This window comes from Dendrobates tinctorius, unplaced genomic scaffold (genome assembly GCF_039654945.1).
Source record: "Dendrobates tinctorius isolate UK_male_01 unplaced genomic scaffold, ASM3965494v1 ptg000016l, whole genome shotgun sequence".
Lineage (NCBI taxonomy): Eukaryota > Metazoa > Chordata > Amphibia > Anura > Dendrobatidae > Dendrobates > Dendrobates tinctorius.
The window spans coordinates 89,311,999-89,325,607 of NW_027361684.1; the positions used below are offsets into that span (position 1 = coordinate 89,311,999).

Genomic DNA, 13,609 nt, shown 5'->3' on the forward strand with positions numbered 1-13,609 from the left:
AATTTCCTCCCACAATCGTGTTTCCTCTGGGTCAAAGGGCAGTCAGCTCTTAAAGTCCCGAGACAGTACGAGTCGACGTTCTGCCTCTTTCCATTCTTCTAGGACCATTGTCTTAATGTGTTCGCTTACGGGGAACACCGTTTGTTTCCGAGCGACCAGTCCCCCAAACATCAGGTCCTGTCGGGACTGCGGTTTTGGAACATCCTCGATCTGCATGGTGTTCCTTACCGCCTGCACCAAGTCATCAGTGTCCTCTAACTTAAACAGGTATTTCCTGCCTTGGTCCCTCCTGTCAGTCGGGATCTCCCCCTCCTCCTCGGGATCCGAGTCCCGGGGGTCTGACCCCTCAGACGAGCTCGTCTCCGAGGCTAGCTCCATCTCCCACCTCGGCCGCTTCCGGCTTGGCCCCGGACTAGGGGACTGCTGCCGTGAGAGACTGGATCTGGTGGTCTGTACTTCCTCCCGAATCAAGGATCACATCTCGGCAAGGAGGGACGGCTGCTCGTCTCTTACAACCCTTGAAGTGCAGGGTCCGCAGAGAGTCTTGATATAGGTGTCTGGCAGCTTTACCCTGCAAACCAGGCATCTGACAGATTTAGATGTGGACTTTGCCGAATCCTTAACCTCTGTCAGAGGGGCTGGGGTACCCTTCTCCTGTACGATACAGAACAGGGATAGTCTGGTCAGTTGTCCTGGGCTGCAGGGAAGGCCGTGTGGGGGTTGGATTGCGCCAGGCGCACTTACCCCTCTGTCGGCTGGCGCCTCTGGGTCCATACCACCGAAGCAGCTGTTGCGCGTGGTGAGCTGCTGGCGTGCGCTGAGCTTGCTGGCGTGCCCAGGCTGCTGGCGCGCTGATTTCAAGTCGGCGCGTGACGTCATCGCTGCGGGTCCTCCCGCGATGACTGAGATCGCGCCGGCCACTTCCGCTTCCTGCCCAGCTCTGAAGCCCTGCCCGACGGGCGTCCTGCAATGGCGGCGCCCACCCGGCTTTCTGCGGGGACCCGGCTTCTAGCTGCCCCTGCAGTGTGGCCCGGGTTCTCTGTCGCTGGCGCCCGCACCGCCCGCTGCGTGCGGGGACCCGGCTTACCGTGGCACTGCGGTCCGGCCTGGAGCAGAGAGCCTCCCACCGGGAGGAGCAGCTCCCTCCAGGAGCGACGTCCTGCTCCTGGCTTTGGTGCAGAGGGACTCCCCACAGGGAAGTGTCGGCCCTGGGCATCCTGACAGGGGGAAGGATTGGACTGGCCGCCCGATCCCCCTGCGCCCTCCGGTAAGCTTCCTGCTCTTCCTCTCGTATGTCCCTCCATGCAGGGACAGGAAAGACACTGAGGGAAAGGGGTGGGACGGGGCCTTTTAACCTCTCGTGTGCTTTCCTGTCCCTGTAAAGAGGAGGAGGACGTCCTCCATGGTGCTGTCAGGTGGACGTCCTGGAAAAACACGTTATATTATACTCACCGAGGTGGGCGGTCCGGTCCGATGGGTGTCGCCGTCCCGTCCGGCGCCTCCCTTCTTCATGCGATGACGTCCTCTTCTCCCATCCTGTAATGGCTCCGGTGCAGGCGCACTGCTCTGCCCTGTTGAGGGCAGAGCAGAGTCCTGTAGTGCGCAGGCGTCGGGAGAGGTCTGGCGCCTGCGCTCTGCAGAATTTTGCTCTGCCCTCAACAGGGCAGAGCAATGCGCCTGCGCCGGAGCCATTTCAGGACGGGAGAAGAGGACGTCATCGCATGAAGAAGGGAGGTGCCGGACCGGACCGCAACACCCATCGGACCGGACCGCCCACCTCGGTGAGTATAATATAACGTGTTTTTCTTCTCTTTCAGGTTACATCGGGGGCTTATCTACAGCATTACAGAATGCTGTAGATAAGCCCCCGATGTCTATGCCGGCAGCCAATAGGGGATAAAAAGGGTGACAGATCCCCTTTAATGGAAGGACTGAGCAAGGCAGGTGAAGAGACCAGAAGATCCGAGTAAGTACAAATCTCTTAGAACTTCACACATTACTAGAATTGCTTTTTGCATAAGATGGGGTGGGGGGTGGGGGGAACAAAAAAAATAAAACATATACATTAAATTTAACAAACTTACAATTCGAAAACCATGTAGAGCATGCCATCCGAGCTGTATGTCTCCAGGAGCTCCACAATGTGGGGATGCTTCAGCATGTGACATATGCTGGCTTCTCGCTTCAAATCTGCAAGAACAAAAGGAATACATCAGGTCACGAGAAAACGGAGCCGGGATCTCATGTTCTCTGCCTTGTGGACTGCAAAATTCAGAGTGAAAACATAAAAAGGTCACCAACCGACTCTATAGAGAAATCTCAGGTCTTCATTATAGACATTGGAAAGCGTAATGCATACAACGTGTAAGGTCACACTATTGTATCAGGAGGACGCAATATGCACTCCACCTGACACAAGGCAAAAACTACTGTTCACACTAATAATTGTGTTAAGTTTTTAAAAAGTAATTCTAACATCCCACTATAGTAGACACGGTCTAAATGTTTCTGTTGAGGGGCTAGTTAGGGAACAGTAGGGCATTTTTAATGAAAGTATAATAGAAAATAGCTTGGATCACGTCACTAAATAGATAGGGATTTAGAATTAAATTTAGTTCAACTTCGGACTACTCCTTTAAGATAGATCAATATCAGATTGATTAGGATTAGACAACTGGCACAATCATCTGTTTTTGGCTCCATACACCAGTTAGTGGCTGTTGCTGACATTGCAGCTTGGCTCCTATTTAGTTCAATAGGAGGAGAGTTACAGTGAGGAACCCCTTTAGATAAAATTCATATGTCTAAAAGCTGTCAGATGAAAAGCAGTGCATGGACTGGCCGGTAGCTCGCCTACCCAGAGCGCAACAGCTGCACAGAAATACATGAAGCAGTCACGCTCAGGTAGGGAGAGCCGAAGGCCAGTCTGTGCACTTTGCTCAGATCTTGATCAAATTTATTATGGCCATCTGACTGTGCCCTAGAAAGGAGGCCTGTGGCCTTCAGTCAGAGAGGAGTCTTCAGCCACCACTCAGTACACATAGTGAGTGGCAGCTGTATCCATGTCCTGGCATTGGTTGACAGCCCCCTTTGCACTGATGAGCTGGCAGTCCCGTCAGTCCCGGGGCTTGGCTGAAGACGCACTACTATGACCGAATGTAAGAGGCTACGGCCTTTTTCACACCTCAGTTTTTTTACGTCAGCCAGAAACCGCCGTTTTGCAAAAAAAAAAAAAAAAAGAAAGAAAAAAAAACAGATCCGTCATTTTTTTGGGTGGATCCGTTTTTGTTCCCATAGACTTGCATTAGTGACGGATGGTCATTAGTTGCATCCATCTTTTGACGGATCCGTCATAATTTTGGCGTCCGCTGTCTGGGGTGGACGTACAATGAAACTTTTTTTAACAGAGGTGTTGAAGCAGAGATATGAGGCATTTCTAACACTTATTCAAGTGAAGAGTATTCTATAGCCCCTTACTAAATATTGGACACAACATTGGGTTCAAATAAAGATGGAAAGCTACACAAATGAACCCAAAGAGTTTATAAAAATATAAACCTTTATTAAGTAGCCAAAAGACATACAGATTTAAAAAGTGGGAAATCCAAAATGAAACACCACTACCCACATTTACAATATAAAGAGGTTGCACATGTCTAAAAAAAAAACACCAAACCCTCATGAGACGCTACATAGCTATGAGAGAGTGCCACAAAGGCACAGAAATCAATGTATCAATAACCAATAGTCCTATACACATAGTACAAATAGTACAGAGATTAGTTTTTACCTCCTGTGGGTGACCATCAGCCCCAGCCTTCTAACTATTTTTGTCTGTGTTAAAACAGCGGATAGCATCTGTCTCTCTCTCATCATGTTACTTTAAATTTCAGGCACTATCTACTACAGCGGATGATTTGGTGGCATCCGTTTGTGGCAAAACGGAAACGGATCTTTTTTCACACTCTGACGGATTTTGACTAACGTCAAAAAAAATGAAATGTGAAACAGGCCTACCAGGAGAAATAAAATACATTTCCTTCGACTGGCCGCAGTAAAGTCAATTTTAAGAATATTCTGAGTTTGTTAGTAAAGTAGGGAAGCTGAGAATGAGGGGAAGTGGGCATCCACAACAGAATTCTAACCTTAGGACACAGATGGCTGGCTACTTTAATTGGAACGCAGTGCACCATCGGGCCGGCGGCTCTGTATGCCTATCCAGATGTCACGCTTGGATGGGTAGAGTCAATGACCTGACCGTGAGCTGGTGTGATAGTGGTCAGATTTATATGGCCGCTTGACTGAGTAATTAAATGTGGATTCCTAAATGTACAACGTTATATACACACACATACATACATATACTATATAATTGTGTCAGTCAGTCATGGAAATCCTGCCTTGCTGATTGGTTGCGGCCTAATTGCTGCGACCAATCAGCGACAGTTGCTTAGTCGTCGCGGCAACACGGCTGCATTGCTTATTGAACAGGCACATTACAGCCATTAAAGGCATCACTGCTGCGTCGCTCATCACACAGGCACAGTTCTGTACATATTCTGGAGTACAATACATTAGGTAACAGCAGAAAAGTGACTGCAGATCTGGGTGTAACTAGAGTACAATACATTAGATAACAGCAGAAAAGTGACTGCAGATCCGGGTGTAACTGGAGTACAATACATTTGGTAAGATCTGAACAGTGATTGCAGCTCTGGCTGTAACAGGAGTACATTAGGTAACAGCAGAACGGTGACTGCAGCTCTGGGTGTAACTTGCGTATAATACATTAGGTAAGAGCAGAACAGTGCAGCTCTGGGTGTAACTAGCGTACAATACATTAGGTAAGTGCAGAACGGTGACTGCAGCTCTAGGTGTAACTCGACTACAATACATTGGGTAAAAGCAGAACAGTGACTGCAGCTCTGGGTGTAACAGGAGTACAATACATTAGGTAACAGCAGAACAGAAACTGAAGCTCTGGGAGTAACAGGAGTACAATACATTAGATAACAGCAGAACAGTGACAGCAGCTCCGGGTGTAACAGGAGTATAATGCACTAGATGGTGGCCCGATTCTATCACATCGGGTATTCTAGAGTCTCTGCTAAAATGAAAAAAAGTTATATACCCACCTTCCGACGGCCCCCGGACTCTCTCTCTCTCTTCTCACCACGCTCCCGGCCTCTTCCGGTCCCAGTAATGCTTAGTAAGAAGACATTACGTCACTCTCACGTGAGGGCGACGTCATCAGCGGTGTTTCGCGCAAAGCATTACTGGGACCGGAAGATGCCAGGAGCATGGAGAGGAGGGACAGAGTTCGGGGGCCGTCGGAAGGTGAGTATATCACTATTTTTTATTTTAACAGAGACTCTAGAATACCTGATGCGATAGAATCGGGCCACCATCTAGTCATTATATATATATATATATATATATATATATATATATTTCTGTCTGTCTGTCTTTGTTATTGTACAGGCCCATTACAGCCGTTAAAGGCATCACTGCTGCGTTGCTCATTACACAGGCACAGTCCTGTACATATTCTGGAGTACAATACATTAGGTAACAGCAGAACAGTGACTGCAGATCTGGGTGTAACAGTACATTAGGTAACAGCAGAACAGTGACTGCAGCTCTGGGTGTAACAGGAGTACAATACATTTGGTAAGATCTGAACAGTGACTGCAGCTCTGGGTGTAACAGGAGTAAAATACATTAGGTAAAAGCAGAACAGTAACTGCAGCTCTGGGTGTAACTGGACTACAATACATTAGGTAAAAGCAGAACAGTAACTGCAGCTCTAGGAGTAACTGGAGTACAATACATTAGATAACAGAACTGTCATGATCCAAGGTGGATCTGACAAGTAAATGGACAAAGTGAACTTTTTTTCCTATGGCTTAGTGCCAAAGTGGGTTGATTGCCCCCCGGTGGCCATTAGAATTATTACACGTGGTGTCGTTTGTTCTAAGTTGCCCCGGTGGTGGTGAGCGGTAGTGCACTCTAATTTCTTTGGTTTAAAGTGCACGTAATTATAAATCAGGTGTGAGGCTCTATAAAAGAGTCAGGTGTGTTCAATCACTGTTGGTGATATTGTGTGTTAATCTTTCACAAAGAATCCTGGGTGAAGGAAGGAGCGGAACATGAGTCCTGCGCAGCCCAGCCAGAGGGGATGATTGGGCAGCTGCAAATGGTGGTGGACTCCAACCCTGGGAGGAGCAGACCTCATGGTGAAAGGGTTGGAGGGTGGTGTCCCTTGGTGAATAGCGGGGGTGTGAGTGTGGACACAGGGGGACGCCTCTGTTGTCGAGTCCAGAATGAGTTCACCAAAATATGACAAACGAATGCGTGGCAATAAACGTTCAGGTCCGGACCTGTGTGTGTACGAGCATGTATGGGTGGCCACCAAGAAACAGCTTGTGGAAGTGTGAAGTGTGTTGTGGAGTCTGATTAGCTCATAGCAAACATACACATAAACTCGTTCCCCAGGTCGGCACTGTGGAGATGAGTGGTGCCTCCAAAACTAACATTATTGCCAATACCAGCGGTGCGTTTGTCATTAACCTGAAGTGTCAGGTAGTGGTGGGGTGAACTCAGGAGCTGGGCGTCCCCGCTGTAGGTGTTTCCCTAATGAGGAGTGGTCTTGAGGGTCCAGAGGCCCCTCATTAAGGAGGGGGTACGGTCATGATCGAAGGTGGATCTGACAAGTAAGGCTATGTGCACACGCTGCAGAGTCTGCTGCGGATTCGCAGCAGTTCTGCAGACAATGTACAGTACAATGAAAGTCTAGGGATTTACATTCCACTGAGCACATGCTGCGGATTTTCAACTGCGGAAAAGCTGCGGTTTTGAATCCGCAGAAAGAATTGACATGTCAATTCTTTCTGCGGATTCTGCTGCGGTTTGCCACCTATTCCATAGTCCAGGTGTCAAACTGCAGGTCATTTTACCTGCTGTCTTACCTGCGGATCCGCAGAGACAAATCCGCGGGTGAATCCGCAGCGTGTGCACATAACCTAAATGGACAAAGTGAACTTTTTTTTTTCCTTTGGCTTAGTGCCAAAGTGGGTTGATTGCCCCCGGTGGCCATTAGAATTATTACACGTGGTGTCATTTGTTCTAAGTTGCCCCGGTGGTGGTGAGCGGTAGTGCACTCTAGTTTCTTTGGTTTAATGTGCACGTAATTATAAATCAGTTGTGAGGCTCTATAAAAGAGTCAGGTGTGTTCAATCACTGTTGGTGATATTGTGTGTTACTCTTTCACAAGGAAGCCTGGGTGAAGGAAGGAGCGGAACATGAGTCCTGCGCAGCCAGCCAGAGGGGACGAGTGGGAGCTATGTGGTCTGCAAGAAGGGCTGGCATGGCGTGGTGGAGTCACAGTTTATGGTGTCGGCAGGAAGTGCTTGCATGGATTGGTGGAGTGACGACTATGGAGAGAGTTGCACTCAGCATGCGGGACTTGGTTGCTGAGAGCTGGACTCAAGCATGCTTGACTTTTTGGGCAGGAGCTGAACTCATCTTTGGGACTCTGTTACTGGACTTCTGCAATTGGTGGTGGACTCTGCTCCAAGGCTGCACTATGGTGAAGGATCCAGTTATGGTGATGGATCCGGGTGGAGGAGAAGATGCACACAGGTGGTGGGCTCTGTTGCTAGGAGCGTACGCAACAGAGCAAAGCTAAGTGGTGTTTCCCCTGTATTGTCATTTTCCCTCATGTGTGTTTAGTGCAGTGGTGGGATTAGTTTCCGCACCGACCAATTCCCTAGTGAGGGTTTAGGTCCAGGGCGAGCTAAGGTTAAAAGGTATCCTGTGCGTCGCCCGGTGCGGAACCGGCACAGGGAACGTTAGGAGTGCAGGGACACTAGCTCAGGGGAGTACAGGAGGTCTCCACTTCGCTTTTCCCTATTGCAGGGCCCTCCATTGTTAATGTTACCCAGGTTCCCCCTTTATTATTTAAATTCGCCTTACTGGAGGCGGGGTTTCCAGACTACTGTATGTATACGTGTAATACCTAAATTCGCCATTTGGAGGCGGTGTATCCAGCTGCACGTCGTATTATTTAAATTCGCCCAACTAGATGCGGTGTATCCAGGGTCACGTGTGTCATATGGGTTCGCCTTGCGGTACTCGCTGCGTCCAGACACACGTGACCGTGACAAGAACACTGACAGCAGCTCTGGGTGTAACTAGAGTACAATACATTAGGTAATAACAGAACAGTGACAGCAGCTCCGGGTGTAACAGGAGTATAATACACTAGATGGTGGCCCGATTCTATCGCATCGGGTATTCTAGAGTCTCTGTTAAAATAAAAAATAGTTACATACTCACCTTCCGACGGCCCCCGGACTCTGTCCCGCCTGTCACGCCAATGCAAGTCTATTGGTGCGCAAAAATACGGATTACACACGGACCACACATGTGACTTGCGACCCGGTGTCCAAGTTGTGTTTGGAGGAAAAAGAATACTGAGTTGCATCCATCAAACACCATACCTACTGTAAAGCATGGTGGTGGAAACATCATGCTTTGGGGCTGTTTCTCTGCAAAGGGGCCAGGACGACTGATCCGGGTACATGAAAGAATGAATGGGGCCATGTATCGTGAGATTTTGAGTGCAAACCTCCTTCCATCAGCAAGGGCATTGAAGATGAAACGTGGCTGGGTCTTTCAACATGACAATGATCCAAAGCACACCGCCAGGGCAACGAAGGAGTGGCTTCGTAAGAAGCATTTCAAGGTCCTGGAGTGGCCTAGCCTGTCTCCAGATCTCAACCCTATAGAAAACCTTTGGAGGGAGTTGAAAGTCCGTGTTGCCAAGCGAAAAGCCAAAAACATCACTGCTCTAGAGGAGATCTGCATGGAGGAATGGGCCAACATACCAACAACAGTGTGTGGCAACCTTGTGAAGACTTACAGAAAACGTTTGACCTCTGTCATTGCCAACAAAGGATATATCACAAAGCATTGAGATGAAATTTTGTTTCCGACCAAATACTTATTTTCCACCATAATATGCAAATAAAATGAAAAAAAAAACAGACAATGTGATTTTCTGGATTTTTTTTTCTCAGTTTGTCTCCCATAGTTGAGGTCTACTTATGATGTATATTACAGACGCCTCTCATCTTTTTAAGTGGTGGAACTTGCACTATTGCTGACTGACTAATTACTTTTTTGCCCCACTGTATGTATGTGTGTGTATATATATATATATATATATATATATATATATCTCTCTATCTATCTATCTCGTATATACTCGAGTATAAGCCGACCCAAGTATAAGCCGACCCCCCTAATTTTGCCACAAAAAACTGGGAGAACTTATTGCCTCGAGTATAAGCCTAGGGTGGGAAATGCTCCATAGATTATTCCCCCATATGGTGTCCCCATAAGAAGCTCCATAGATTATTCCCCCATATGCTGACCCCAGAAGAAGCTCCAGATTATTCCCCCATATGCTGACCCCAGAAGAAGCTCCAGATTATTCCCCCATATGCTGACCCCAGAAGAAGCTCCATAGATTGTTCCCCCATATGCTGCCCCCATGCTGCTGCTGCTGCTGCTGCATGTAAAAATAAAAAAAAATAAAAAAGACATACTCACCTCTCCGTCGCTGGGTGTCAGGTGCCGGTGTCACTGCTGGCACCTGAGATACTCACGTGTCCTGCGTCCATGGCTGCTCACCGCTATCTGCCACGTCATCAGTCAGTGACGTTCAGACTGCAGGGGGCGCAGCGCGCACTAACCACGTCACCGCGCCCTCTGCTGTCTGAAGTCACTGACCGATGACAGACAGCAGCATGCAGCCATGGACGCAGGACAGGTGAGTATTGCTATACTTACCCGTCCCGACGCTGTGTCTTGAGCCCCCAGCTTCTCCCCGTGCTCTCTCTTCCTGCCTTCAGCTGTCCTGTGGTACCGCTCATTAAAACTCATGAATATGCGCATATTCATGAGTTTTAATGAGCGGCACTACGTGACCGTTGAAGGCATGAAGAGAGAGCACGGGGAGAAGCTGGGGGCTCAAGACACAGCGTCAGGACGGGTAAGTATGACCTGACACCCCCGCCCCCCCTCCCCCTCTGACCCCCTTTGTATATGACTCGAATATAAGACGAGAGGGGGACTTTCGGCCCAATTTTTTGGGCTGAAAATCTCGGCTTATATTCGAGTATATACGGTATATATATATATATATATATATATATATATATATATATATATATATATATATATATATATATATATATATGCATTCTGTGTGTCTATATCTATTCTTTGGTTTGTGTTATAAAACCTGTCATAGGGCTCAATTATATGTCCATTTTGCAAGCCTGCGAGAAAATCTTGCCATACGGATTACATACGGACCACACATTGATTACGGATGACATACGGAGCACTGTTTAGGGGCCATTCATCCGTATTACGCATGTAAAATACTGACCGTATTTTGCGTTGGTTAGTGTTACCCCGGCCTTACACCCAGATCTGCAGTCACTGTTCTGCTGTTACCTAATGTATTGTACTCCAGTTACTCCCAGAGCTGCAGTCACTGTTCAGATCTTGCCTAATGTATTGTACTCCAGTTACACCCAGAGCTGCAGTCACTGTTCTGCTGTTACCTAATGTATTGTACTCCAGAATATGTACAGGACTGTGCCTGTGTAATGAGTGAAGCAGCAGTGATGCCTTTAACGGCTGTAATGTGCCTGTACAATAAGCAAGACAGACAGACAGAATTAGACAATTATATATATTTAGACTAGATGGTGGCCCGATTCTATCGCATCGGGTATTCTAGAGTCTCTGTTAAAATAAAAAATAGTGATATACTCACCTTCCGACAGCCCCTGGACTCTGTCCCTCCTCTCCATGCTGCTGGCATCTTCCGGTCCCAGTAATGCTTTGCGCGAAACACCGCTGATGACATCGCCCTCACGTGAGAGTGACGTAATCTCCGGCCCTTCTTGCTAAGCATTACTGGGACCGGGCGATGCCGGGAGCATGGAGAGGAGGGACAGAGTCCGGGGGCCGTCGGAAGGCGAGTATATAACTATTTTTTATTTTAACAGACTCTAGAATACCCGATGCAATAGAATCGGGCCACAATCTAGTGTATTATACTCCTGTTACACCCGGAGCTGCTGTCACTGTTCTGCTGCTAAGTAATGTATTGTAGTCCAGTTACACCTAGAGCTGCAGTCACTGTTCTGCTTTCACCTAATGTATTGTAGTCCAGTTACACCTAGAGCTGCAGTCACCGTTCTGCACTTACCTAATGTATTATACTCCTGTTACAGCCAGAGCTGCAGTCACTGTTCAGATCTTACCAAATGTATTGTACTCCTGTTACACCCAGAGCTGCAGTCACTGTTCTGCTCTTACCTAATGTACTCCAGTTACACGCAGAGCTGCTGTCACTGTTCTGCTGTTATCTAATGTATTGTAGTCCAGTTACACCCAGAGCTGCAGTCACCATTCTGCTCTTACCTAATGTATTATACTCCTGTTACACCCAGAGCTGCAGTCACTGTTCTGCTGTTACCTAATGTATTGTACCCCAGAATATGTACAGGACTGTGCCTGTGTAATGAGCGAAGCAGCAGTGATGCCTTTAACGGCTGTAATGTGCCTGTACAATAAGCAATGCAGCCGCGACGACTAAGCAACGGTCGCTGATTGGTCGCAGCAGTTAGGCCGCGACCAATCAGCAAGGCAGGATTTCCATTACAGACAGACAGAATTAGACAATTATATAGTAGATATTTTCAGTTGTTTCACACTTTTTTGTTAATTTTATAACTCCACATGTGTTAATTCATAGTTTTGAAGGCTTCAGAGTGAATCTACAATTTTCATAGTCATGAAAATAAAGAAAACTGTTTGAATGAGGTGTGTCCAAACTTTTGGTCTTTACTGTATAATATATATATATATACGTATATATTATATAAAATTTTATATGCTGTAAGCGTCACTCTATCCGAAGCCTTTATGGACTGAGCAAGAGCGACACGCCTGCGTAGTCTAGCTCCAGACAGAATGAGGCGGTGAAGAGTGTGTATGGCCCGGGAGATGGCGGTACGCGTAGACACTGAATACCGCCATCTCGGGCAGCATACTTACCTGACCGGGAGGAGCATTGCCGCAACGCTTCTCTTCAGCCAGGGCAGGAGTGCGGCCGGAATTGCGCATGAGCATAGCGTGATCTGGCGCCATTTTACTGAAGACACATTTGCAGTGTGTCTTCAGCAATCTGGCGCCGGATAGCGCGGTACGGGCATGCGCGTACTCCGGCGCCAAACTCCTTCCCCGACCTCCAGCAGAACGTGATAGCGCTGGAACACAGGAAAGAAGGGCGAGTATAAATGGGTTTTTTTTGTATATGTGTAGTTTAATAGGGGTGAGGGGACCATGCATACCAGGAAAGGGGGTTGAGTGGACCGTGCATACCACGAAAAGGGAGGAGAGGGGACCATGCATTCCAGGAAAGGGGGGAGAGGGGTACCAGGATGAGGAATAGGGTGCCATGCATACCAGGACTGGGGGGGGGGGGGGGGGGTGAGGGTACCATGCATACCAGGATAGGGATGCCATGCATACCAGGATAGGAGGGGGGCAGCATATACCAGGATGGGAGACCATATACCAATAAAAATGCTCGCCACCCGGGCAGAACGGTTTCAATAGCCAGTGTGTGTGTGTAATATTATATATAGAAAAATTTTTTTTTTTCTCCACTCTGTTTTATACATGATAAAGCAATAACATCCAAAGAAATTAAAGGATAGTGTTAAACAGAGGAAAAGGTCTCCAGATCCATTAGCACACCAGACTCATTTCAATCAGCGAGTATAGCAAATTGTCAGTTATGTCCAAACATTCGCAGCAATGCCGCCGCTCGTTCGTATAAATCTAATTCTTATTACAGTCACAGTGACAGCTCAGCACATACAGAAGACAGATCAGAGGCTCCTGCTGAGGAGAAAGCTCCAGTGCTCAGTCACTAGTTTACAAAGTGGCAGCTTGTAGCAGTCACACATAGCTCAGGCACATAAAGCAGGATTTAAGTAGGTTTCTGCATGGCTATTCTCTGAACTGCTATAAAAGCAAGCAGCACAGTGCGTCTCTTAGCCAATGTTCCCGTGTATTGTATGCATTTTGCCTGCAGGTAGTCTCTGAGATGAGACTGACACTCTGCTTACAGATGCTGTAATGAGCAATGTAGCAAAGATACTAAACACTAAACAACGCAGCCACAACCTGCCGTCACCATACAAGTAATCAAGCATCTAAAAGGGTTATCAGAAAATGACCGGCTGTTTAAATTAGGTTTTCAATTTGTTTTTCATTTTAAACAAATATTGTGATACTCATGTAATAAGCCTCTTGATTGATACCTTCCTTTCTTTTCAGCAGCCATATTGACATAAGTAGCTAGACTAGCTGTGGTCCTATTGATTTGTATACAAGAATTTTCTAGTCATGCTCATATATGAGCAAAGTGCATTGATCTTGTAAAGAGAAGGGGAGGAGGTGAGCTGTGACCATCACTTATTGTGAACCGTGGTTTTTTTCTTTAATATACGATTAT

At 47.3% G+C, this 13,609-nt stretch overlaps 1 protein-coding gene across 10 annotated transcripts in view; it reads right to left on the reverse strand.

Moving 5' to 3' along the window:
* The window catches only part of CASK (calcium/calmodulin dependent serine protein kinase), a 417,331-nt gene that overhangs the window by 303,569 nt on the left and 100,153 nt on the right, over positions 1-13,609 (reverse strand). For all 10 annotated transcript variants that reach the window (XM_073566047.1, XM_073566045.1, XM_073566050.1 and 7 more), the window contains exon 3: positions 2,085-2,190. In XM_073566047.1, coding sequence (XP_073422148.1) covers positions 2,085-2,190 — 106 coding nt within the window. The remainder of the gene's footprint in view (positions 1-2,084; positions 2,191-13,609) is intronic.